General features: G+C 47.5%; 2 protein-coding genes across 5 annotated transcripts; one reads left to right on the top strand and one right to left on the bottom strand.

Annotated features, from left to right (window-relative positions):
- Window positions 1–1,028: 1,028 nt before the first annotated feature.
- TTC9C (tetratricopeptide repeat domain 9C) lies at window positions 1,029–6,195 on the bottom strand. 3 transcript variants are annotated; one of them, XM_088137328.1, is made up of 5 exons: window positions 6,070–6,156; window positions 4,033–4,128; window positions 3,425–3,680; window positions 2,358–2,540; window positions 1,029–1,405 (listed from the first exon to the last, which is right to left on the bottom strand). In XM_088137328.1, the coding sequence occupies exons 1-5, from the start codon at window positions 6,082–6,084 to the stop codon at window positions 1,311–1,313; spliced, it is 645 nt and encodes a 214-aa protein (XP_087993454.1). In that variant the 5' UTR covers window positions 6,085–6,156; the 3' UTR covers window positions 1,029–1,310. The 3 variants fall into 3 exon arrangements, with proteins under 3 accessions (XP_087993454.1, XP_087993456.1, XP_087993455.1); XM_088137330.1 differs by lacking the exon at window positions 4,033–4,128 and having other exon boundaries at window positions 6,070–6,195; XM_088137329.1 differs by lacking the exon at window positions 4,033–4,128 and having other exon boundaries at window positions 3,425–3,686; window positions 6,070–6,194.
- Window positions 6,196–9,085: 2,890 nt separating this feature from the next.
- Window positions 9,086–26,004, top strand: HNRNPUL2 (heterogeneous nuclear ribonucleoprotein U like 2). 2 transcript variants are annotated; one of them, XM_088137324.1, is made up of 15 exons: window positions 9,086–9,644; window positions 12,333–12,465; window positions 14,093–14,166; window positions 14,678–14,817; window positions 15,632–15,722; window positions 15,826–15,938; window positions 16,271–16,534; window positions 17,554–17,676; window positions 18,115–18,246; window positions 19,093–19,261; window positions 19,411–19,611; window positions 20,744–20,788; window positions 21,309–21,385; window positions 21,831–21,941; window positions 22,998–26,004. In XM_088137324.1, the coding sequence occupies exons 1-15, from the start codon at window positions 9,125–9,127 to the stop codon at window positions 23,064–23,066; spliced, it is 2,262 nt and encodes a 753-aa protein (XP_087993450.1). In that variant the 5' UTR covers window positions 9,086–9,124; the 3' UTR covers window positions 23,067–26,004. The 2 variants fall into 2 exon arrangements, with proteins under 2 accessions (XP_087993450.1, XP_087993451.1); XM_088137325.1 differs by lacking the exon at window positions 20,744–20,788 and having other exon boundaries at window positions 9,087–9,644.
- Window positions 26,005–27,096: the final 1,092 nt, after the last annotated feature.

Below are 27,096 nucleotides of genomic sequence, written 5' to 3'. Positions count from 1 at the left end.
ACAATTTTGCTCACCTATGGAATAGATGGTTTTACTCAGCCCCGGAGGCTGGATTCCACCCCATCACCAGGGCTCAAACAGGGATCTATTTTAGATACAAAATTTGTCGAGATGAACAGAAGCGTGGTACGCTGTCGGCTTCATTCTTATTTGCAAAATAATTTCATTTCTGTCCCGGACGGACCAATTCCTGTTTTGGTGAGTAATCTGCCGCTAGGAAATTGAACCCCTGGCTCGTGTGCAAAAAGGGGGTGGAGGTGGGGGGAGAAAAGCCTATTTTCTGAATCCTGGGTGCATCCGTGGCTAATAGACCAGATCTGCAACAGGCAGGGTCAGGAGGGTGTGTACTAAAGCTGACCTCTTGCACGCTGCAGGGATGAGTGTGCGCGCTAGGACAAATGACAAACATTGTTGGCTCCCGAGGACTGTCACTATAGGAACCATAGTCAAGGGCAGGGGAGAAGTGGGTTGCAAACGAGGTCGCCCAAATGGAAGCGGATCGCTTTAGCCCGATCTGACAGAGCCTCAAAGCTACACCACCCGGACGTACCGTATTTATCTCGATTGCAAGCAAGGAATGACGTTAAAAGATAAAAGTTAGGCAGGCAAACGGGAAGGGAGGGATACAGCTGTTGAGTTCACACAGCACGAAAAGCCTAAGGTGGGTTTTGGCTGCTGTGTGAACCTGAATAAACTTTTTAAGCAAACTGCAAGATGAGTGAGCCCAGCCCCTGGGTGTATTCCCTTGGATTGCAAGCTAGCTCGATCAAAACGGCCACGGGAATCAAGAGATGCGATCAAAGATTCATGCAAAGCCTAGTGTGATTTGCTTTCCCTGTTTTGTAAACCTGTTTTATTCAATAGTTAAGCAACGAGCGAGCCCGGGCAGTTCCTTAAAAAGCAGTCTCTGCTCTTCCCCTTCCGAGACAGGACTCCAAAGCTGGCGACGAACAAGGAATTCAGATTTCGGCGTTCAGCTCTGCCGTGTGTCCTGGTCCGCCAACGGAAGGAAATCAGACCCACAAAAGTGAATTTCTCACAATGCTTTATGAACAAATGTGGGAACGAGGGACCGTTCCCGTTTTAGCCAAGTTGGAAGCGCAACGTCTGCCCACGATAGATTTCCACCGAGGTGGCAGAAACGGATAGGAGACAATCTCCCGGTGATGTTTTTTTCTAGCTGGGTTCTTTGCATTTTTCAAGGCACTACCTATCTGACCCCTCCGGAATCGATCGCCCGCGTGGTCCACGGACAAACGGAAACGCACGGCCTGCAACGTCTGGGGATTTCCTGCGATGACTTGATTTCTCTACCCAAACATTCCCATGTATAACTCTTTCTCCTTCTGAAGATAGCTACTCAGCTGTGACTCGGTCAGTTGCAGGTAGCGCTTGACGTTCGCGTCTGGGGTAGAGAAGCCGGGAGAGAGAAGGGGAAGAAAATGAAAAAAGTTAAAATTCTTGTAGGTAGCGCTAAGCCAAAAAGGTATCAGCTTTGGGGTTTAGCATCTTGGACAAAGCCAGAGGCTGTTTATTTTATGCCTTTCTTTATTTTTCAAAGGGATACATGCCGCCCATCTCGCTATTTTATTTATTATTTATTTATCAAACTTATCCCCGCCCATCTCCCCCCAATGGGGGACTCTGGGCGGCTTACAGGATATTGAAGCAATAAATAAAGACACAGTTAACATGGATAAAAAACACATTTACAGAGCAAAAAGAAGAGGAAAAATCCAGGAGGCCGATGGAAGCAACTATACAAGGGACAGGATCTGTTTGCAAGGCCTGAATGTCGGCTTCCGATGTTATGGAAGAGAGCAGATTAAGCAAACCGCGCTTAAACCATGTGCCAATCTAAGCTGCTCTGGGTGGCACATACATGAGAGATGATTTCATTTCAAGGAGCGGGCCAAAAAGTGAATATAAATGGTTAGGAAGCAGGGTTTGGCTCCCAAACGGTCAGCCAAGCTTGCTTAAAATCACCAAACTTCCCCCTCCCCATTGCAATCAACATTTAGCCGAACAAAACATTAAGCATTTGTTTATCGTGTCCTCCAAGGACTCTAGAAACATGATGTCTCCCCTTTTCCTGCTTTCCTATCGTCTCGGTATGAGGAACGAGACACTGGTGCCAGCAGCCAGAACGTGGCTTGTTTGGGGCTCCGGGCAGGCTGCAAATTAGGATTTGTGGCTGCCCGAGGTTGAGAAAAAGACCGAAATTTGTGAGTAGCAGATCAGAGCAGCTCACCCTTCCCCACTGTTGTCCTGTGTGAAAGGAACCCAGCCCTTTATGGTATATTCACCAAAATCATGGCTTAATGCAAGGCCCGTTGATGAAATGCAGTCGTTCTCACCTTTGGGCTGTCTGCTGGTTGCTGACAAAAGGTAATGTTGGGCTTTGTCGTAATCCCCCAGGTGGTAAAACGCAACTCCGGCCCGGTAAAGCGCCTTGGCGTTGTCTGCTTGTCTTTCCAAAACTTTGAGACTGTAGTGTTTGACACGGTCATAATTCACGGGTTGCATCTGAAGGAGGCAAGCTGGAGAGACAGAACGCTAAGCATGCAAGCGCGTGGCTTCCCGGATGCCCCAGCAAAAGGCAAAAAAATAAAAAATAAAATCAACTTACAAATCTCTTTCACTGGAGCGAAAGAGAAAGTCAACACGGAAGCAGGAAGATCTGGGCCGTGCCCAGCTTTTAAGGCCCCTCGCCACCATCAAAATAAAGATCTCTCACTAAGCCCCCCCAAAAAGTGTGAAATGTATATATTTTTTAAAATAATATTAAGTTGTTTCTGGATCTCTGGCCACATGGCTGCCTCTGCCTTATGCCATCCCCTTGTCCTGGTTGGTCTCCAGCTGGGAGATTCAAAACAGATCAAAAGGGGGATTCGGATCCACGGAGAAATGGGGTGATCTTGGAATCTCTGCATTTAGATTGCTCACAATGGGGGAATGAGGTGAATTCATGGCGGAGAGATTACAACGCAGGATTAACCCTGGGGAGAATCAGGTGGGGTCCTCCACCACTCATGGGGGCTGCAGAGAGTCGGGCGCACGCTCTTGCTCTCAACCTGAGCTACCTTGCAGGGCTGTTGTTTGGATCAAGTAATGGAGGAAGGAGAGCGAAGCATTTCTTTAGCTTTCTGTTTCCCCCACTGCACGACAGCTCCTTGAAAAAGAGGCTAGGAACATAACCGAGTATATAAGAATATAAATGGAAGAGGAGGCTCTATCGAAGGCCGCTCAGCGTGATGCTTAAATGGAACCTCCATCTGTCGTCCTCTTTACTTCCCCCCCCCTCTGGTCTAACCTTCCGAGACTCATCGTGGTGGCTTCCCACAATGCCACTGGTTTAGCCAGGATCTGGGGCATTGTGGGAAACGAATACGGCCGTGAGAAAATCATCTGTAAGCTGGCTTACCGGCAAGGTTATTGTAGCAATCGCTCTGGATGCTGTAGAGGAGTTTCTCCTGTTCAGGCGTCATAGCGGGCTTCTCGGCGACAAATTCCTGCAGAGGAGAAGGCGTGCTGGGATCCAGGCCTCTAATCTGCAGCAAGGCCCAGTGGTAACGGCTCACAGCATCTCTGAAACGGCCTTCTTTGTAATAGCGGTTCCCTTCTTCCTTGAAGGTCCGAGCCTGTTGCAAACGCAGCTCCGTGGTCGCTTCGGAAGGCACCTGGCCCTCGGGAGGAGGGGGGAGAAAAAGCAATAACATAAGATTTTAAAGCACAGAGAAAGATGTTTCAGATGCATCCAGACGTGCTTTGCAGTGCAGCCTTTGCAGCGCCGAGAGGAAGATGCTTCAGATCCATCCAGATGTGCTTTGTAGCACAACCTTTTCCAAGGCCGTGTGGTTCCCTCCGTCCGATCCACCCACAGAAAAGCATCGATGACACATCCATTCTGCATTAAACACATTGGTATAAAAGGTGCCAAGGCTGGAGTTTTTTTTCATGCCAAGGAGTGCATTTTTCCCCCACACGTTTTGTACCAGGAAAAGCTGTGCCACTAAAAATTATTTTTCAAACCTCATTCAGTTCAGGAACCGCATCCACTCTGGCGTATGTATGGCTGTCACACTGCTTTTCCCCAGAATAATTAAATGGCCAAGAGTCTTGGAGTCTCTGCAGGTAATGAATTTAATAAAAAAGATGGCACACGGCATTTGTGTGCATTTTCACAGCATTTGACAAAAGAGCGTCTTCAGGATGTATCTTTTTAATTCCCTACCTGGCAAATAATCGTGGGTGAGTGGAGAAGATCCCTTTCATAGTGAATTGGATTGCACAGACTATTGATTTTTGTTTGATATTATTATACAACAGTATACAATATATTATACAATTATACAATATTGATATTGGGTTTGGTATTGCAATCAGTCATGCCAAGGTTGAAAAGCAGGATATAAAGATCTGAACGTGGAAAGAGTGAGGGGAAAAGCTCATGCTTGACTCGACCCATAATGGAATATCTAATATTGTAAAAATAATTATCTGCCAGTAATGAAAAATTGGGAACACAGAGCTGAAAAAGTAATAGAAAACGAGCAGGTTAAAATACTGTGGGATTTCCGAGTACGAACTGATAAAGTCTTGGCGCAGAACACACTGGATTTAACTGTGGTTGCAAAGAAGAAAATGTGGCTTGGAATTGGAAAAGATCAGAAGGATCAAGATCTGAAAACCGAAGTTTTTCAATCTTTTCAATCCAAAAGATGATGGCATATACTGGCCGTGGCGGTCCCACGGGTTTATGACACTGGGGGCCATACCAAAAAGCCTTGGACAGCACTTAGAAAATCTTCACACTGACAAAATTAGAAAAGGCCACCCTGTTTGGATCCACACACAGACTACGCCGATACGTTACGACCTCCAAGGTTCTTTATTCAATGTGAATAAAGGCCAACACCAGGAAAAGAACAGGTAGCTGTCATTTCATGTATATAATAATAATAATAATAATAATAATAATAATAATAATAATATAGCAGCAGCAGCAGCAACACTTGTAATATTAATACAATAGGCACCGGGCTAGAAAACAGCTGGGTGACCTCTCTCTCAGTCCTGTGAAGCAGGCGATGGCCAACCCCTTCCGAAAATCTTGCCAAGAAAACAGCAGGGACTAGTCCAGGCAGTTGCCAGGCATCAACACTGACTCAAAGGCAGAAATGTAAGAAATGGTAAGCTGTGGTGGTTGGGCCCCTTAGCCCAATTTTTTGGAACTCATCAATAATAATAATAATAATAATCCATCAAACGGAACATGCAATTGCCAGATCTGGCTATCCCAGGTCCGTGGGAAGGACTCAATAGGTGGATAAAAATGCCAAGTCCAGTCTAAACATCTGGCTGACTGGGTGACCAACCATAATAATAATAATAATAATAACAACCCTATACCAGGTCCTTGGGAAGGGCTCGATAGGTGGATAAAAATGCGAAGTCCAGCCTAAACATCTGGCTGGCTGGGTGACCAACCATAATAATAATTAAAAATAATTAATAATAATAATCCTATCCCAGGTCCTTGGGAAGGGCTCGATAGGTGGATAAAAATGCCAAATCCAGCCTAAACATCTGGTTGACTGGGCGACCAACCATCATCATCATAATAATAATAATAACAACAACAACCCTATACCAGGTCCTTGGGAAGGGCTTGATAGGTGGATAAAAACGCGAAGTCCAGCCTAAACATCTGGCTGGCTGGGTGACCAACCATAATAATAATAATAATTAATAATAATAATTAATAATAATAATCCTATCTCAGGTCCTTGGGAAGGGCTCGATAGGTGGATAAAAATGCCAAATCCAGCCTAAACATCTGGCTGACTGGGCGACCAACCGTACTACACTTTAAACTCTGCCTGGGGAGCAGCCTTCCCATCGCACCGAGGGAAGAGAAAGCGGATGCCCGCCGCCCACCCAAGCTCTGCCCCTCTTTTGCTGGCACCTGCATGCTCCCCTGCCTTTAAACCAGCCCAGCTGCCCCCCTGCCTGCCTGCCTGCCTACCTGCCCGCCCTCCCTCCTCCCCGGGCTGCCGCACGCGGTACCTTCGCGGACGCCATGCGGAGCCCGGGCAGAGCATCGGCTCGCGCGCCCGCCCGTGCGAGGCTCGCTGCGTTCCGGGGAGGCCACGCCCCCTCCGGGACCGGAAGCCGAGTGTCAGCCGGGGGAGGGAGAAAACTACCAAAATGGCGGGCGGCGCTGCTTGCCGCCGGGGTCACGTGGCCCACGTCAGCTGACGGATGCAACTATGGGCGGGCAGAGTTGGGTTTTTTAGGGCAAACTCTTAGTGGCCTTGGCAGGCTACTTGATTTGAATGTAAACCAGGGTTTATAAGTTAGGATAGTTTCCCCCCCAAGGTTTTATATATTTATTTGCTCAACTGACATAGGTTCCCCCCACCTTCTCAATCAATGTTTCTCAAAGGTGGCTGCTTGAAGATGGGTGGACTTCAACTCCCAGAATTCCCCAGCCAGCATGCTTTAAGAGGCGTGGACTTCAACTCCCACCCTTCCCCAGCCAGTCATGGTCCCCAGCCACAGATCTTAAAGTGACCGAGTTTGAGAAACCTGTTCTTAAATCAATGTTTTTTTGAACGGGGCAATTCCAGATGTGGGACTTTGACTCCCAGAATTCTCCACCGTGGGCAAGGCAGGCTGGGGAATTCAGGGAGTTGAAGTGCAGACATCTGGCAGTTCTGGAGGCTGAGAAACACTGCTTTAACCTGGTTGGATAAGTTTCTGTGACCACATAATTGGAAAGACCCAAATAAACCATCTTTTGTTTGAATGGACGTAATTTACACAATCTAGTAAGAGAAAGGGTGAGTTCCCACAATCATAAATGACTCAACCCTATTCCAGCCTAGTGTACTCTAGTGTTTTGCAGCTCATCTCATCACTCCAGCCAGAATTACTGTTAAAGACAGATAGAGTAAGGATTTTTTTTTCCTTTTGGGGTCCATGGTACTAAATAACATCTCTAGAAATGGGTATGAATATATCTAGAAACAATCAGATCTGGATCAGGTAACACAGATGCTCCTGATCACCCAACACCTGGCAGAGCAACATGATTTTAAGTGCATTCCTGTTTATAGCAGTGTTTCTCAACCTCAGCAACTTGAAGGGGTGTGGACTTCAACGCCCAGAATTCCCCCATGGCTGGCTGGGGAATTCTGGGCATTGAAGCCCACCCCTCTTCAAGTTGCTGAGGTTGAGAAACACTGGTTTATAGAGTTTCCAGAGCCGTGTCTGACTTTGAACTGAGTTTAGGAATAGAATGTGGGGCTGATTCATAAAACATAATAGTGCACATGGAGTCCTATGCTCTTGGCCCTGCTATAATTCCAATGTCAAAATAGTGAATTATGCAGGCAAGAGATCCTGCAAAAAATTGAAAAGGAGAAAGGTATTCTTGGCATGAATCTTGATGGGGTTAACAAAGGAGAGGGGACTCCATTCATAGCCACTCAGGATTGAAAATTCCAAAATGTAACATTTTGGGAAAACCCTGAATAAATCAAAACCTGCCCCCAAAAAATCTCTCCAAAAGATATATCCTAGGCTTTCTCAGTGTCTGAAGAAAATATAGATGCTGAAGAACAAGATATAATCCAGGGACCAAAGTAGCTGTTAAAACAGTAGCATCTGTAAGTGTCTGATGCTGATCATGACATCTTCAGATGTAACTTGTTCATTATATACATTTGTCAAGGAAATAGGTACATAGCAATAAGAACAAGTTCAAGAATAGCTGTAATAGCCATGATATTTGCCTGAACAAAACTGAACTGCAGAGATTTATTCGAAACATTTTCACACACATCCAGTGAAATTGGAGATAAAATCCAGCGTTCTTTCTGTCCAGCTTTTGGAAAGTCGTCCAGACAAAGGTTTCCCCCACTCCAGAGATTTCATTATAGTCAGAATTGCTTGAGCTAAAAGAGGATAAAGGAGGATTAGGGACTTTACCGGTTTCCTTACATTGCATTTTTTTGTTTTAGGCCATTGCAAAGATGGTGCGTATTGTACATATATTCATTTTTTTAATGTATAAAAAAAAAAATAAACGACATAAACGAAGTGGTGCCTAAGAATTTAAATAAATGACTGTCCAGGCTGAGGATTTATTTCCCTAATGTTGGTTAAGCAGGTAAATAATTCATCTGGGTTCCTTGTTTTTCCCCATGGCGTAGAAATAACTATTTGAAAGCTGCACCTGTCCCAAAAAAGGCAAGACTCGTTGCTAGATTTTTTAATCTGTCTTTTGCTCAGAGATTTTGGGGGGCGGGGGGGAAGATGGCGGCATCTCCCACTCGATAAAAAAAGAGAGAAACCGATTCGTCCAATGCAGAATCCGCTTGCTCAGTTTTCCTCTTTTGTCAGGCAGGAGAGCTTAATCATCTCTTTACTCGGATTGGCGGAGCCTGAGCCAATCGGAAAATTCGACCGCGTTCTTCCTCCAGTTGCCATACGCCCACCCCAATCGGCGCTCTCTCGGTCGCCTAAGTCAATCAATAGCCCGCGCGCGCCCAACGCCTGAGCGCGCATGCGCAGGAGCCGAGAAGCGGGCCAGACCTCTTCGTTTAAAAAAAAAAAACCTGCGAGGTGGCGCAGGCGCATTCCCGCGCGGGGCCTTAAAGGGAGACGTTATTATTATTTACTGTTAGCGAGAGGGAGAGGGGGGAAAAAAAGGGGGCTTTCTCCGTTGTGAAGTGAAGAAGAGGGGAAGGGAAGAAGGAAAGAAAAATAATAAAGCGCCCCTCTTGCGCACGCGCCGCTCCCAAGGGCGCGTGCGCAGCGCCAGCCCGCGCGCCCGGGCCCCCTTCCTGGCGAGCACTTCCTCCCTCCCCCCGCCCACCCGCGCCTGCGCAGCGGCCGAGAACAGACGGCGGCGGCGGGGGGCCGCGGCCCTCGCTGCTCGCGCAGGCGCGGCAGGCAGCGACGCTCCGCAAGGGTGTAGCCGCTGGGCGTCGAGGCGTGGCGCGCGGGGCGGCCGGCGCAGGCGCAGTGGCGGCCGAGGGCGCCCGGCCGCTCGCAGGAGCCCTCCCCCTCCTCCCTCCGCCCCCTCCCCCTCCCTCATCCGCGGAGCGCGCGCGCCATGGACGTGAAGCGGCTGAAGGTGACGGAGCTGCGGGCCGAGCTCGGGCGGCGGGGCCTGGATTCGCGCGGCCTCAAATTGGAGCTGGCCCAGCGGCTCCAGGAGGCCCTGGACGCCGAGATGCTGGCCGCCGGGCCTGAGGAGGCGGGCGCCGAGCCGGGGGCGGCCGGCGGCGGCGGGCAGAGCCTCGCCCGGGCCCGCCTGGGCGTCGCGGGGGACAACGACGACGACGACGAAGAGGAGGACGAGGAGGAGGACGAGGAGGACGAGGAAGAGGACGAGGAGGCGCTGCTGGCCGACGAGGAGGAGCCGCCGCAGCAGCAGCAGCAGCAGCAGCCCCCGCAGCAGCCCGAGGCGGCGGCGGCGGCGGCGCCCGGCGGCGAGCAGGCCCAGGCCGAGCCCGGGGAAGGCCCGGCGCAGCCCGGCGGGGTCAACGGCGCCCAGCGGGCCGCGGAGGCCGGCGAGGAGGCGGCCGCGGGGGCGGCGGGCGGCGAGGCCGAGCAGGGCGGCGACCAGGCAGGTAAGGACGGCGGCGGCGGCGGCTCCCTCCTTCCCCCCTCCCGGGTCCCTGGAGGCCGAGCCTCCCCGATCCTCCCCCCGCCTCGGGACGGAGGCTGTCTTGGCCGCGGCCGGCGGCGGGAGAGCCCGGCTTCTCCCCCCCGGCACCCCGGGGAAGATCGCGCTGCGGCCCCCATCCTCCCCGGCCGGCGCGCTTCTCTCCCCCTCCCCGGGACCCCTCATCCCCGGCCCGCGTGGCCCGGGAGGAGGGGTGTGGATTTCCCTCCCTTTTTTGTGTTTTCGGATTATATAACAACAGCAGCAGCAGCAGCCGCCCGGCTTCCTCCGCCTCGGGGGCTGCTGCGGCGGGGGCTTTGGTTCTCCCGGTCCTGGGTGGGCTCGGCGCGGGGGGTGGTCTGTCTCCGCCCGCCTTCAGCCCCTCCGCCCGGGCGGCGAGGATCGGCCTGGCGGCCCCTGCGCCGCGGATGGGGCGCGCGAGCTGCGGCCCCCCGGAAACGGGCTGGGGCCGGCCCCGTGGCCCACACCGGATGCTCGCTCTGGGGCTGATCGGTAAGATCCCCCCCCGGGCAGAGAATCGGGCTATTATTAGCCTGCTAGAAGCAGCCAGAGGGTATTGTGGCTTCTGGGAGACGACCAGGGGAGACCAAAACGACCCCTCCTCTGGCTTGCTCGAAAGATCAGGAGGGTTGGGGAGCCAACCGAAATTGAAGACCCTAGTAATGGGGGAGGCCTTATGTGCCAATTACTATTTTGCGAATAGAGACAATGTTTGAAATTTACTTAGGGAAATTTGGCGTGGGGAAGAGTTCCTCTACAAATGTATTAATTGTGGTGGCGGCCCCTTTTTTGGTGTCCCTTACAGGTTGCTGCAGCAGAATAACCTATAGCTGTCGTCGTCTTTTTTTTTTCTTTTTTCTTTTGCCCCTTTTTCTGTGTTGTATCTTAGATTGGGCTCCTTAGGACAAAGTTCTACTCCCCCCTTTTTTTGAGGAGATATTCTGTAAAATTGCACTCATAGGCTAGGCATGGCAGCGGTTTGTATAAAATAAGGTGCGAGACATGGTCTGTGGTTCTGATTTTGTTTTGCCACAAACTGTGGTCCCCATTCCCAACCTTGTCCCCCCCCCCATTGTTAGGCCAACTCCCAGAATTCCTGGGTAGCAACAGTTGACTTGGAGGGTTTTGATTTAAATCCCCATCTAGCCAGAAAACCTCATGACTTTGAGCCTTTTAGTTTTCTCTCTCACCTAGGTAAAAAAGGGGGCAGCACAATATAACTCCTTAAAGAAGGTGATGGGGTGGGGTAAAACTATATATATGAATTTGAGTGTGTGTGTTTGTGTGTGTGTAAAATTTATAACCTGCCTCATTGCTGGCTGACTCTGGATGGAGTACAATAAACAAAAACCCAATGTAAACAATTAAAAATTATCCACAGAAATCATAAACATCATAGGTGTTAATAAAGCTAATGTAGTCTAAGGGTAGAATGTGCTCTAGAATATATGTGAAATAAAGCTGAGTATATATATATATAAAATTGAAGTAACCTAATGAACAACTTCTGCTGTTGATGATGTTGTATGTATAATTATAATTGTAGAATAATTGTTACTGTTCCAGTTTGCATGTTTAATAGACAGGAAGGAATGGTTGCCTGGACAGTTGCTCCATTTTTCTGTGCTATGCTGCAAGAAAATACTTAGAAATTTATGTTTACGGGTTTTAACCTTTCATAGCCCAGAACATTTTCTTTGTATTCTTAATAGCCCTCAGTGTTGTTCTTCCTTTTTACTTTGAGGTGCTGGTCACGTGAGGATGATAGACTGATTATCTGTTTAAATGTGGGGGTAAGATTTGCACTTGGAACGCAATGCTTTGTACTTTAATTGCCATGCTCCAACAATGTTGTAAGGAGATTTTCACTACAAATCTGATGTACTTGCTATGTCTTGCAAGAAGTTGAAGTGCTACTCGTACTTTATTGAGTTTTAGCAAATAGCAAGTCCCAAGGATAAGATTTAATCAGATTTTTCTAGCTCTGTATTTTTCTTAAACTGGTTTCAAAATTGCTGGTACTCAGACCTGATCAGGACTTGGTTATTTGTAGTTCTTGAAATACATTTTCCAGGGTTATCTGCAGGAAATATACTAATAAGATACATGTGAATTGCATCGCTGACTACAAGGGCTGTTGAAGTTTGGGTTGTACATATGGGATAAGGTCTTTGGGAGATTTCAATCTACATAAGATTGATTTTCTGTATTTAGAAAGCGTTTGTAATGTTTAAGCATCCATGTTAATCTTTAAAATGTGGAGGCTTTTATAGAAAGTATGAATAAAGGATAATGTTATACATATCAATCATGCATATGTTAAAAGGCCTTCCCTCTGAGAACATTACAGAAAAATAGAACTCCAGACAAAGTAGAAAATGGAACATGCCATTCTGATTTCCCGCAATTGTATAGAGTGATAAGTAACTAGAGCAGACAGATGTGATGTGAGGCTTGATCATAATTATTTATTCATTGGGCACAAGGGATTTGGGCTACTCTAGGGTCTAAGATAAGCACCACGTGAGGGTTATATTCCAAGTTCGGAGTAGTCAGAAGAACTTGTGTTTATCTGTATGTTTTCAATTGTTTTCAACAAAATCTGCCTATTTGTTTTTCTGCCTTTTCGCAGCAAATGAAGAAGATGAGAAGGCAAAGCAGGCTGGGCCAGACGGTGAACGCCACGGGCTCAAGAGACAGCGGGATGAGAAGGAAGAGCATGGCCGGGCTTATTTTGAGTTTCGAGAGGAAGCTTACAATAGCCGGTGAGATACGGATCCTTTTGGCTAGGAATTTAATCTGCTTTGCCAGAGGAGTGAAACAGAATCGGAACAGAGAATTTGGAGGATTGGTTTTAGTGGCTTAGAAACAGCTAGATAGCACTGCAAAGTCCTTTTTTTGTGTTTATGAAAACGTTTGCAGCTCATTGATAAGAATTGATGTACCGGTGAGCAAATGGCTGGCTCTTGCCTTTACTGTTTCTGTGGAATGCGGAATCTGTGTGATAGTGGTCAGGAAGTTGGAATAGAACCAGACAGACCTGGGTTCAAGTCGACCTTAGTCACAGGAGCTCCCTGGGTGGCTTTGGGCCAGTCACTCTCTCTCAGCTCAACCTACCTCACAAGGTTGTGGGGGGGGAATGGGAAGAGGGAGCCCTAGGTACACTAGCTTGAATAATTAACTAATTTGTGTTCAGAGTATGGAACTTTGTGTGTAAGAGAGAGGTCAAGCTGCAGCCACTGAATTCTTTGTAAAAACTGCAATAACTAGAAAGGGCTAGAAAAATAAAAATTAGCCAGTTAAATGCAGCAGAACTTTGGTTATAGCTGGTGCCTAGGGAAGAAATGTTGATTCCCACAAGCTTCCCATCTTAGCCTTGCAAGGCTGATTTATTTACAACTGGAGAAATGGTTTATCGTGGCTAGGTTCACACAGTGTATTAAGCCAGGGTTGTCAGGTTCATGCAGTGAACTAAGCCATAAGCAATAGTTTACTGAACACAGCAGATGAGCACATGCATCTTGTTAAGGCATAATGCCTGCTTCTTTATGGCTTAATGGACAATCTAGCTATCGGGGCGTAGCATTTGAGAAACCGAGGCAGTTGAAGTTGATCAGTAAGCCATCGCTTTCGGTAAATGTGCGAACCATTCTGTTTCTCACAGTCCTTCCTTTTGCATTCTCCCTTCCTTGTTTCCCATAACACCTGCTTGGGCAACATTGCATTATGGTACAGTATGTCAAAAAGGAATGTCAGAAGGGCAGTATATATCCCTGCTAATTTAGGAAAAAACCATACTGTTAGTTAGCAGGACCACAGCCTGACACAATGTTAGCCTACTTCAGATGTTTTGTATTTTACTATCGGAAGTTTTTAACGTCTAGGTAGCTGTGTACAGCGTTCTTTGAGCAATGAGAATGTTTGAACGAAAGCTGTTTTGGGAGTGGAAAAAAATAATATTGAAATGTAGCAAATGTCCATAGCCTGCCTGCCCCTCTCTCTCTCCCTTTTTTTTTTTTTTTTTTTGGTCAAGCAGTTTCTGAACGCTTTTACTAGAGCACTATGAGACAAAGCGGATGTTGGAGCAATGAGAAAAAGGCTATTTTACTCATTTATTCAGATATTTACAAACTATAAGCTACCTTAAATCCTCTGCTGATGTGGGTGATCATAAACCAAAACCAATAAAACAGCTTTCTGATCTAACTGATGAACGCCCTTTTGGAAGAAAATGAATTATTTCAAAAAATCAGAGGTTGGGTGCATTCCTCATCTGGTGTGCAGTGAGCAGAGGCCACAATTGGGGAGAGCGGGGGCTGTTTTCTTTTACATACTTGTTTCTATCCGGGTACATTTTAAAGATGATTCTGTTGGTTATACTTTTCGATATAGATCTAAGTCTCCGCCACCCCCAGAAGAAGAGCCTAGGGCAGAGGATGATGAGACTCTCGTGATCCTGGACACATGTATGTATTGGTTCTGTGCATATCTCTCTAGGGGCAAATGCAAAGATAACTGCAGGATGAAATATGCGTGGCTCCAGATCATCAGGTGAATTTTGGTGCTGTTCTTTGTCAAGGCAGCATCACTTGCCTGGAGTTTTGAAGAAGACCGTTGAAATCTGCATGATTCTATGGTTTTATTTTAATAGTCCTCTTGAAGCAGAAAAATAATCTAAATTATAACCAGTCTTCTAGTGGCCCAGCACATAAGGCAAGGCTGCAGCCTTCTTCCTCATTAAAGAATAATTCTTTGAATTCAGTGGAATTTGTTCTTACTCGGTGAAATTTTTTTTTCTTTTTTAATGTTTAAATTATAATCTCCTGCTTCTGATCCAACAGGAAAAGCCATGTGGTAAAAAAAAAAAAAAAATTCCAGGTCTCAAGTCTATTTTGTTTGTCTTCAGGGGAACTTTCCAGTTACAGGGGTTAGCCAAGCTCTGGATTTAATGGTGTATCACTTCCGTTTCTCGCACAGATACATCTGATCTCCACTTCAAAGCCACCAAGGACCGCTATGGAGGGCAACCTCTGTTTTCTGAGAAGTTCCCCAATCTCTGGTCTGGGGCGAGAAGCACACATGGGGTGAAAGGGGGGAAAGTCTGCTTTGAGGCGAAGGTGAGGAGTCTAGAACTTTTGGTCACAAGCGGAATCTGGGCCAGTTTGTGGTGCTGTCTGTTTAATTCATGGAGCAAAGCTTTAAGAAGGTGTTTCTTCATTCGGCAAAGGGCAGCATTACACTTCTCCTTTTCCATTTGGGTATTTTAATATATCTTATACCAGATAGCGGTTCAATATTATGAAAACGAAATGTATTCGCTTCACAAGAAAGCCAGCATTGCATAGTGGTTAAGGTATTGGACTAGGAGCAGGGAGCTGTAGCTTCTAATCCTCCTTTAGGTGACTTTGGGCCAATCACTCTCTCAGCAATAAAGCCCAACCACGGGCAAAAATATTTCCTTTAAAAATCAAGAGAATAGAACAGGTTGAAAAAAATTAACCAAGCTAAAACATTGCCCAAGTTGTAACGTTCTTAAAAGGCTGAAAATTAAATTGATAGAACAGCCAATGGAATAATTGGAATAGCCTTTGGGAAAATGTATTTAAAAAGCAGTAAATAAATTATTATTGGTACTAATGTGGAGCCACCAGAGCTCCTCAGTTGGGGTCTATGATTGGTAGAGGATTTATAATTCTTTGAAAGATTAGATAACGGGCATAAAGCAGCAGCATTTAGTATTACAAATTAATTCTCTTGATTTGGAAGCCAAATTGCTTAAACTGCTATTCACACGACGCTTACTCTATCAGTACTGGTCTGCAGAAACAGGGAACTTGGTGGTGAAATTGGCTCGGATGAGGATAGGCATCTTCTGTAGGTCTCTTTCCCATCTTTCTAGCCGGTGTTTTGGTCTCCCTTATCCTGTCTTAGGTGGCGCAAAATCTGCAACTCAAGGAAGGCTGCACGGAGAACCAGCTGCTCCGCGTTGGGTGGTCCGTTGATCTCTCTCGCTCCCAGCTAGGTAACTCGTGCGTCGAGGCAGCGTTACAGGACAGCTCAGCTGATCCTGCCTGTAGGGATTGGGTGTCCGCAGCCCTGCCGTAGCAAGCGTTGCTGTCTTCTAGGTGAGGATGAATTTTCTTACGGCTATGATGGACGAGGGTTGAAGGCTGAAAATGGGCAGTTTGAAGAATTTGGCCAGCCCTTTGGGGAGAACGATGTGATCGGCTGTTTTGCCGTAAGTGCTGTGGGGGAAGACTGGATGGGGGTCTTTGGGGAAACCCTGGCGGGGGGGAACCAGGTTCTGTGCAAGCAAGGTGTAGCTTGCTGGGCCTAGGTAACTCCTCTGTATCTCGATACAGTCTCATTCAGGAGACCACCATGCACTCTCTAAGTGCTATCTTCAGCCTTTGGTCTGATCTTATTAGAACAGCTCCATCTGTCCAGTTTGCTGACTGGTCAGCAAAGAGCCATTGCTGTCGCTTGCTGCTTTCATTGCAAGGAGCCCTGAACACCCGCGTCCCTGCAGGGCCAATGCACGCCTCACGCTTTCCGCGTCCTGCCTTACAGAACTTCGAAAGCGAAGAGGTGGAGCTGTCCTTCTCCAAGAACGGGGAGGACCTGGGCGTGGCCTTCCAAATCAGCAAAGAGCTGCTGGGTGACAAGGCCCTCTTGCCCCACGTGCTGTGCAAGAACTGTGCCGTGGAGCTGAACTTCGGCCAGAAAGAAGAGCCCTTCTTCCCAGTTCCTGAGGACTATGTGTTCATTCATGCCGTCCCTGTTGAGGAGCGTGTGCGCACCCCACCACCCCCCAAAGCGCCTGCAAAATGTGAGGTAGTATAAGTCTCTTTGCTTCAGTCCTGTTTTTTTTCCTTCGTTTTAGCCCGAGGCAACCTGTTAGATACCTTCAATCTTAGGGGGTAAGCTGGCAGCTGGGTTTGCACTGTGGCTGCCATGATAAGGTTTCTTTTAAATTAAGCCCACTTGCCAGATAGCGTCAGGTTGTGTCTCTTAAAAATGGGAAAAACCTGTAGCCCTTCTTGACCTTCAGGGGGAGGTGTTGGGAGAAGTAGTTTCAAGAAGCCCATACAGGTGGTAGATTGCCCACTTCAGTCTGATTGAAATACTTCCTGAAATGATTTTTTCCCCTTTGGCTTGCTCCCTCCTGCTTCTTTGTAGGTGTGAGCGCTGCCCCGTGACCTCTGTTTTATCAGTTGCAGGGAATGAGGGGTTTCCAGAAAGGGAGAGGGGTGTGTGTTAAACCTCACGCTCCAGAAACTCTGTGTGGTGTTCTTTTTTAAAAACTAAGAATGGAGAATCTATCCTGGTCTGTTCAGAACTTTGGTTCCCACAGTGGCCAGTCTGTCGCCTCTGGGAAGACACCAGAAGAACACCAGGACAATAGATGTTTCTGCTCACTGGTTCTGAGACCTTGAGGAAATATACAGTCATTTTGATTAGTAGCCATTGATAGCTTTATCCCCCAAATTCCTGCAGTCCTCTTTTAAAGCCAATCATGTTGCTGGTTGCCATGATATCTCACAATAGGCAAATGCTATTATTTTTAATTGGCTTTCAGTGCAGGTTGATGGGAACATCTTTTTCTGCAGCGAAAAGCTCTCGATGAGGGCATCTCTCCCCTAAAGGACTGGTGAAAGGCTACAAATATTTCTGGCTATCCTATGTTAGTTTCCCTTTTATCTTTTTCCTTCTCAAGGTTGCATCACCCTTGCACATAGAGGTATTTCCAAGCATCCCTGTAATCTTAATAGCATTTTGACAGCTCCTGTCCTGCAGAGGCCTTGATTGGGTGGTATGGCTGACTCTTCTCTCCTTCCCCAACCTCCTTCCAGGTTTTGCTTATGGTTGGGTTGCCAGGCTGTGGGAAAACGTTTTGGGCACAGAAGCACACCCAGGAGAATCAGGACAAGCGCTTCAACATCTTGGGGACCGATAACATCCTGTACCAAATGAAGGTAAAAAGCTGGAGGCCCAGGACTTGCAGCTTGCATGGATCACTAAATCAGGGCAAACCAGTTAAACATTTTGACCACAGAGTGTTTGTTGCGTGTGAACCTGGACATCTTGTTCTGGGCTATGTCCAGGTCACAAAGGTATGGTGACAATGTCACCAGATGGAGAGGAGGCGACTTTGGGGAGTGGGGCATTTATGGGGGTGGGGGGAGACTGCTGTGTAAAATTTTAGCCAAAGGGATGAGAGATGCCACATGGGCCACCATTGCTCACCTTCCTGACTTGATTGAATACAGTACGGTCTGGTGATAGGTAGCTTCTAAAACCTTTGGATAGGATGACCTTCCCCCCTTGATGACCTCCCCCTCCCCTTTTTCCAAATGTCAGGTTTCCTCCCTCATTTAATCTTTTCAGTCTCCCCCAATTTCCTTCCTTGTCAGACGAAAGGTCCCGTGGTTGAAGAAGCACTGCCCACCGAAGCTCGAGATTCGCTGCTTCAGCAAGCGGCCCGTTGCGTGAGCAAGCTGGTCCAGATTGCACCCCGGACAAGGAGGAATTTTATTCTCGATCAGGTATTTTGACTTCAAAAGCCAGAGAGCTCTGTGAGGTGGTCCCAGAAAGAGAATGAGCATGGCAAAAATGGTGTCTGATCTGCACAGGAGATTGCAAAAAGTAAGGGCTTCCTGATCACTAGATAACCTGAGGAAGGCCTCATTTTAAAGGGCTACGCCCTACCTAGGTGATGTTGGGGCCCCCAAACTTGGAATATGTCAGCTATGTAAGAAGGGATGTTTAAGAAATTGTTAAAGGATTTGACTGAAACAAAGCAATAGAAATTATACTGGGAGTCCCCAGTTTAGGAGTGAGTTCTGTTCCCAAGGTCTGTCCTTAAATCGTATGTAAGCTGGAACAGTATTATTGTATAATACTGTCTAAGTAGTATAGTATAATGAACTCGAACCCTTGTGTATTTAACTTGAATCCTTCTGTATTTAACTCGAATTTTGCTACAATAGGCTCCGTCTTAACTATGAGTCGTCTGTAAACTGGGCCTTCTTAACGTGGGGACTCCCTGTACTTCAGAGAAGGACTTTGAGCTGATGCTCCTACAACAATTAAAGTTTCAGGGAGCAGGAATATTCTGGGGAGAAGAATTAAATCTTAAATTGCTCACTGACTTTTGACAATTGCTTAAGATCCTTTGCTTAATTTCAGTCTGGCGTATGTCAAAAATACGGTGTTTGCTGTGGCAAAACAGGGAGCCCGAAACTTTGGTTGCTTGCTTGTTGAGTGAATGGGAGCTGGGCTTCAGCATCTCTGGAAAGCATCAGGTTGCGATCCAGCCGACGTGGTTTCTTTCTCGGGCTGCTCTGGGTGTCCGCCTCGGCCTTTCTGAAGCCCCTCTTCCTTCCTCTTAGTGCAACGTCTACAATTCCGGCCAACGGAGAAAACTGCTCCCTTTCAAGGGCTTCGTTCGCAAGGTGGTAGTGCTGGTGCCCAAGGAAGAAGATTGGGTGGATAGACTGGAGCAGAGAGAGAAAGCTGAAGGGGAGAACGTGCCGGAGTCAGTGATGCTTGAAATGAAAGGTATGCTCCATCAAGAGGTCCGGGGGGGCAGTCAGTTGGGGGAATTGACGCTGGGGGCCGAGGGGCAGCCTGTTCTCTCTCCTGCGAAGCAAGATCGCCAAGAACTTTGATCTCGTTGGCCTTTCTTCTTCTGCACCCCTCCACCCCAGCCAACTTCTCTCTTCCGGACAAGTGCGACTACATCGACGAAGTCCTCTACCAAGAGCTGGCAAAAGAGGAGGCGCAGCCTCTCGTCACCAAATACAAGGAAGAGGCCCGGAAGCTGCTCCCACCCTCCGAGAAGCGGACGAACCGCCGGAACAACCGGAACAAACGCAACCGCCAGAATCGCAACCGCGGCCAGGGCTATGGTGAGGCTGGGGGGCAGGCCGCGGCCACGGTTGTCCGGGCGGCTCGTTGAGTCGCCAGGAGCTTGTTCAGATCCTGAAGGAGTTCTGGGGCCCTTTCAAAGCAGTGTACTGTGAACTCCCCTGGTTCTGTCTGTGCTTGCCTCTTGGCCCTTGTAAGTTGAACTTTCTTTCTTTGGCACTTCAGCTGGCTTGTGAGAGCAACAAAGGAGACTTTGGGGGGGGCTCATGTGAAGGGATCTTATTGTCAGTATCAACAGCTTTTGCTTAAGAATTCATTTAGTTCATCAGAATGGCCCCTTCACCTTCACCTTCGGTGTGTTTCATTTTTAACGAGACGGTTACTGTACTTGAGTTGTTAGACCCTCTTACCCACTGAACACCCCCAAAGCTTCCCCATCTTTGCCCATGCTGGTTTTCAGATGTCCCCTACACATTACAGCACTCGTTTTCTTTCTGCCGTCAGACTCTGACCCTTCAGTCGATCCCTTATTTGAAATATTTCCGCCTCGCCTTCTCTCAAAAGCCCATCCTGCCCAGCCTCTGAAGAAAAGGGGGAGTGTTTAAGTGAGAAGAGGGGGAACCCTCTTTATTTTTTACATAGGAAGTCTAGTTGTAACGTATTTTAATTCATATTTCGTCTGCTTTAATTCATTTGTTCTTTTTATTGTAAACTGCCCAGAGTCACTCTGCAGCAAGATGGGTGGCGACAAATTTGAAATGCAAATGAATAAATCAAAACCCCCAGGGGCCAGCCGCAACTTTGAATCTCTTCCCCAAATCCCTCATCTTTTTTTTTTCTCTGGGGCCACATTCACCTTGAACGAGGCTCGCTCCATCCGGCTCTCTGCCCCTCCTGCGGCCAGACACGCAGCTCCTTTCTGACTCCAGCGCCGGTTTTCCCGCGGTGCCGGTGGAGAGATGCGTTTGCCGTCCTCCCGCTTGCCTTACACGCTGCGCTCCCACTGCTTCTCCCCCCCACCCGCCCCGCAGCTGAGATCATCTCTGTGGCTTCTCCTCACGCGGCCGAGCAGGCGGTTCTTGTAGGATCCTTTTGGGTTTTTTTGGGTTTTTTTCTGTAAAGGGCTAGAACTCTTGAACTCTCACTGAGAGCGTTTTTTTTTCTTTTTGGCAGCTCAGCCCAGCCATCCAAGTATGCAGCAACCCCCCGGGCTGCTGTGTGAGTAGCGCAATGCTTGGCGGGAAGTGGGGCGAAGCATGGGGAGTTGGGGAACGGGAGCACAGGGTGGCGATGTTTTGGACTAGAAGCGGGGAAGGAGCAGCAAGGGGGGATTGGAGTTTGTGGACAGGTGTGAACAGTTAGCCACAGGGTGAGCCCCTTGAGTTCCTGCCTTTCAAAAGGGGCCCTCTTTTTCCACGTCCCACCCCGTGGTGCAGAGTGCGAATCTTGGCTGGCCGGCAGCTGCGTTCAGAAGCTTTTGCTCGTTCTGTGCTTGCAAGTCGCCGCTGTTTCCTGGCCATCTTGGTCTAACGCGTTCCCCAAAACGGGCTGCTGCTTCCAGTCTTTCCGTCTAGTTCTGAAGATTCCTGCCTGCTTCTGTGCAAGAAATATCGGTTGCTCTCCCACAAACTGGGGGGACCCCACCTCAGCTAGGATCTTGGACTTCATCAGAAATCCTGAAGGATTTCACTGAGCTGCAGCTGCGGCCTAACCTTGCTTTCTCTCCTGTTTTTCTCAGTCGGAGGTCAGCGCCGGGGCTACAACAATCGAGCATACGGACAGCAGCAGTACTGGGGGCAACCTGGAAACAGAGGCGTGAGTATATACTTCTTGCTCCCACGTGTTGATAAGTGGGTTGTTCAAAAGTGACAGCCCTTGGGAGGTGTTCCCCCCCGTTTCCTGTGGTGATATTTCACGGTCTTGCTTTTTTTTAAAACCTCCTCGGAGGTTTTTAGCTTTAGTGAATTCAGAGGATTTGCATGCATCTTTGGGAGAGCCATCGGTTGCCCTTGCCAGCCCGATCGGCCATCAAGGATTGTGGGAGCGCTAATTCTTCTCCCCTATTTATGCTAAAGAATCCAAATGTCAAAGAGGTTTTGGAAATGGAAGCTTTTGTAGCTTGGATGGTCTGAGGAAGACGCCTAGAAAGTCAGGGAGGTAACGCTTGGCCTTAGTTTGAAAAGGCCATGCCCTAAGATGGTGGCTCCTGACCAACAGCACCCAGGCATTGCTGGTTCTAATGGGCAGCTTTCACACACAGGGCTATCGTAACTTCTACGACAGCTACAGAGGCAGGGATTACAGTCGCTTCTACGGACGTGATTACGAGTACAACAGATACCGAGACTACTACAGGGACTACAACCGAGAGGTAAGAGGCTGCAAACAATACTTCCAGAATAGAGTAGCCACTACCCTTCTGATAGTGTTCTGACTACAGGGAGCTCTTGACCTCCAGTCCTCTGCGTGCCAACGATATCCATGTTGCTCTTATTGCGGCAAGAGGGCCCGACAGGAAGACTTTTCTGAATATCATTGGTGGTAGATTTTTTGCCTCCAAAATGGCATGAAGCCACTTCTGGAGCTGTAATAAAACCATGGGATTTACAGATTGTCCCGGTTTAGCGAGGACTCGTTTAGCGACCGTTTGCAGTTACCATGGTGATGAAAAGGTAACTTTATGACCAATCCTTGCATTGATGAGCTGCTCATGTCCGTAAAATAAAGGAAAGCTGAAGATTGTGAGCACCGTCGCGGTTTCACTTAGTGGTTGCTTCGGTTACAGCCTGTTTTCCAGTTCCAATTGTGGTCACTAAATGAGGATGACCTGTAGAGCTGTGGCTTTCTAATCAGTGGAATGCCTTTGGAGCCTCAGGTCAAGATTTTGGAAGTACTGGAGCTAAGGGACATGGTGTGCTAATCCATTATTTCACCCGCGTTTTGATCAAGCAGTACATCATGTTTGGTAAACGCAAGGGGCAGGTCTCCCACGTCGTGCCCTGCCCCCGACCTGAAGAAATCACACTCTGATTAATGTGATATGAATGGAATATTGTTCCATTCCATATGCAGGTCATGGATAGTTTTATCCCAATTTAGGCAAGAAATGAAGGGTTTTTAGGCTTTTTTTTTTTAATAGGGAACTTATATAGTCCCTTTATATTCTTCAAGCTGATCGTATAGATACAGAAAAGGGAAATACTGAAACAAAGGTAAACAAAAGTAAAACAAAAAAATCCTAAAGAGGAACTCTTAGTAGCTTATTTTTCCCCTCCCTTGTCCCCAGCCACTTAAGTATTTATCCTTTTCCTGAAATACCGGAGATTATATTTATTTGGATGATTTCGCCTGAGATTTTTCCGTTGCTCTCTTCACTCCTGAAGTCCCCCACTGGCTCCCTACTAATACATCCGATGGTCTTTTTCAGTGGCAGAACTACTACCAAGACAGAGATCGATACTACAGGAATTACTACGGATACCAGGGGTACCGGTGAAACCCCCTGCCGTCTCCGCCCTTCAGCCAAGCAGCAAGGCTCAACGGAGGGGGGACGTCCACCACTTCTCCAGAAGCAAGCAATGGAAACGGGGCTGTCGGGGAAAGAGTGGTGGCAGGGTTCAAGAGGGTGGGAGGGGGAGGTTTAAAACAAAACAAAAAAAAATTGTAAATTTTTTTTTTAAAGTTTGTTGGAAAAATATTGTCTTATTCTATAAAAAAAACAAAAAAAACCACATTTCGAACCTAGTTTAGACATTTGTAATCAAAACGTTTGCGTGGAAAAAAAGAGAGCAGCACTTAAGGCTTTCTATGATCGGACAGGAAAATGAGACATCATAGAGTGGCTGAGCTGGCAGCTGAGGGGGGGAACAGGAGGGGCAGGGCTTGTGCGTTGAGGGCGAAGCTAACAGAAGTGGGGACGACCCAGGGAGGGGTGCAGGAAAACAGCTGGCTCTTGGGGTGTGGGGAGGTGGATTGTTGAGCCATTTTGTGTGTAAACCCAGGGGGGTTGTGTCTACACCAGTGATTCTCAGCCTTGGCAATTTGAAGACGTGGACTTCAACTCCCAGAATTCCCCAGCCAGCATGGCTGGATGGGGAATTCTGGGAGTTGTAGTCCACACGTCTTCAAGTCGCCGAAGTTGAGAAACACAGGTCTACGTGTTCTTTCCGAGGCCGAGGGAATCGTGGCATCAGTTTGGCAGCTGCAAGGACACCTTTAGCATTTGGTAGCCCCCGGGAGAAGGTGTAGGTCTTTCCTGCTCTTTCACCATTAGGCCCATATTTTCAGACAGTGAATTGCTGGGTGGCCTGTTGGACGTTGGGTGCCGCAGGTTGGAGGCTCCTTCCGACATTTCTCGCTGCCTCTCCTTCGAAACGTCAAGGCCGGCTTGTGATCCCTCTGACCGAAAGAGACCCAGGGTGGATTTCGGCCACTTGTCCCGGGCCGAAGCCAGTTTGCGCTCTCCTCCCGAGCCTCAGCTGGCCCTTTTATCATCTCTGTATAGAACCTATGTCCTCCTCCTCCTCTTCTACTTCTTTTTTTTTCCCTTTATAGTGGAGTGAAAGGAACATATCTCTCAGGGTTTCTGCAGGATCTTCTCATTGTTAGCACCTGACATGTATATAGGTAAAACTGTGCTAGCACGTCACTTTCAACTTCCGAGTAGCTTTATGCTGAGAATCGAAAGTTTTTTTTATACTGTCAAGTGCGGGGCGGGGGTGGGAGTGGGGAGCCAAATCATCCTGTGGTTGTTGTGGTTTTGATAAATTGATAGCCTCTGTATATAAAGTGGGGAAGGGGAGAAGATCTGCATCGAGGGGTTTGACAGGTGTGTATGTTTCTGGCTCTGGAAATGGTTTTTGGTTTTTTTTTTGAACCCAGCCTTCTGACTGCTTAGTTCTCTTTCCCCTAAAGATCAAATATACATCTTTCAGTCTTCTTCCTCCTCTTTTTCTTCTTCTTCTTCCTCCTCTTTAAATATTCTCATTTCCCTCCCCCCCACGTCTGGTGTGCCCAGCTTTAAAATTTCAGTATCATCTCGAGAGGGCGTCCAATTGGGCAGACAGACGGAAAGTGAAGTCAGAAAAGATTAGCGGCTGGCGCTGTATGGGAGAGGGACAGAACAGAGTTTGCAGGAGATCCGATTATTAATGGATTGAATTAAATTTGTCTTTCTCGGCTTCTCTCACTGAACAAAGGGGTTGGGAGCCTCGCTATCCCTGGATGCCCTCCCCCCTGCATTGTGTAAATACCCCCCTGTTTCCTGGCCCTGCTTGTCTCCAGCTTGGCTAATTATGTCTGATTCCCAACCACAGGAATTGAAGATTTGCCTCTGTTCCTTGTGATTCACTGTTTGAAATTCAAACTTTTTAAATTTGTGGGGTTTTTTTTTTCCTTTTTTAAATGTTGGCTGTTTTTTTTTTTTTTTTTTTTTTTTAAGAATAGATTCTCCAGAAATCTCTTCCCAGTCTTTGCAAGCAGCTCTTATTCCATCCCCATTCTTCCTGCATTCCGGCCAGACTGAGAGTCCTGCCAGCTCCCAGAGGTGCCTCGGTGGTTAGAAAAAGGAAGCTGATGTGGGTCGGGGGAAGGAGAGGCAGGATTCTTCTATCTCCGTGCATGCGTGTGGTTGTGTCACAACTGTTTTTATAACTAAAGTTAACTGGTATTTTAAATACTTAAGGTCATTGGAAAAGATTCTTCTGGAGAAGAACAGCGCATATGTTGAGAGAGAGGGAAGAAAATCTGTGCTTATAAGTAACTTCTGCAGCTGACCGCTTAAATGAGTTTGCGCTCGTTTGGGGCTCTGAAAAGTTGGTGGTGGGCATCCATGCCAGCGTGCAGAGTGCCAGGTGCTGAGATAACAGTAAGGCTCTCCTTGGTTGCACCTGTTGGACTCACAGGATAAGGGGAACAGGTGCCGGAGGAAGGGCCCAGTTAGCTTCTGTATTTTCAAGGTATTGCTGCTGTTTTGGAACGATGGTCCTTTTCCAGATGGGACCTTAAAGAAGGGGAAAGATCTGGCTTTCTGGGCTGGGGATGAGTAAAACTGCTGCACCCTTAGACCAACAGACCGAGAGAGAGAGAGAGAGAGAGAGTTAAGAGTTCTTAGCAACTTTACTAGATGTCTTTTCTTTTCTGCACATTTTTATAAAAAAAAAAGAAAAAAAAAAGAAAAAAAAGTCAAATGGTTAAAAAAAAAACCCTTTAAAAAATTCAGCCTGTTTAAAATCTGTTAGTGTTTTTCATGATTGTACGTCTTAGTTGCTGTAGACAGAAAGCTCAAGCGAAACGGAAGGCGGTAAATGTTTTTACAAATTGTAAAACGTTTAAGCGGCCAGTAAAGAAAAAAAAGAAAAAAAAACGGGGGGTTGCCATTGAACATGTAACTGTGGTTGTTTACATCTGTAACTTTCTTTTCTTAACAATTCTGGCATATGTAGGTTGGAAAACTTCCATTTTTAGAATAAATAGCCATTCGCTTGACTCCACCTTCTTCTGTTGCACCGCTAACTTCTTCAGTGTCGTTGTTCCAAGCTTTTGGGCTCCTGTTCTTCTCCCTCCTCCCCAATAAAAGGAAGTCTCCAAAAGACCAAAACATACTTGGAGGTTCATTTTCATTCAGGTGAAAGCTTCCTCTGCAATAAATTTGAATGTGGGTACCATCAAAGTGTATTGTTTTGTTGATCACAAGAGGGGGCAACCTTTCAGGCTGAGATTTGGGGTACGTTGCTTCTTCACAACCCATCCTATCTTGGTGGAACAGATACAAGCCTTAATTATTGGGTGGTTCTTCTCTGAGTTTGGTGGTTTTCCTGCCGACGTTTCCTTACCTGGCTAGGTAACATCAGTGCGTAGGAGAGGGGAGTTTGCTGTTACGTATAAGCAGCCAGCCAACTCCCGCCTCCCCAGTGCCCTGATGACATTACTTAGCCTGCAGGAAAACAACCAGGCTAGAGATCACCAAGGCCCCAACAGTTCAACCGTGAGATAAATTTGTTCCTGCTCCTGATAGCCTTCCTTAGCGGAGCATTTGTTGAAAGAGCTTTGCCTTCTAGGAGCCTCGTAAGATTTCGGACGGGGGTGAGAAGGAAGCACACGCACCTTTTCAGTATCACTCTTCTAATCCAGTGTGCTGCGTCCCATTGCAGTTTTATAGCGCTTATTTTGGATTTTCAGTTTCATCCTATGATGAGAAAAGCTTAGAATGCAAGACCTCTTCACAGCTCTTCTCTGGGATAGCAGAAATGTCTTACGAGCATCCAGGGCACGGTTTCTTAATCTCAGCAACTTTTAAAATGTGTGGACGTCAACTCCCAGAATTCCCTACCCAGCACACTCCCAGAATTCCCTAGCATGCTGGCTGGGGGATTCTGGGAGTTGACGTCCACGCAGTTGTTGAACTGCTCTAGGGAGTACCTGTGACACTTAGCTGTTAACCTGATCCATCAAATGGAATGCTTGTTTACTTCATGCAAAAAGATAGGCTTTGCAAACCACGATGGCTGGTCTGCCCGACAACACAC

This window comes from Python bivittatus, unplaced genomic scaffold (assembly GCF_059951505.1).
Source record: "Python bivittatus isolate LINGU-HERP-01145 unplaced genomic scaffold, Pbiv_v1 ctg000180_np1212, whole genome shotgun sequence".
In the NCBI taxonomy this organism is placed as follows: domain Eukaryota; kingdom Metazoa; phylum Chordata; class Lepidosauria; order Squamata; family Pythonidae; genus Python; species Python bivittatus.
Note: the sequence above shows the minus strand (reverse complement) of the source record. Positions and strands in the feature narration are given on the sequence as shown.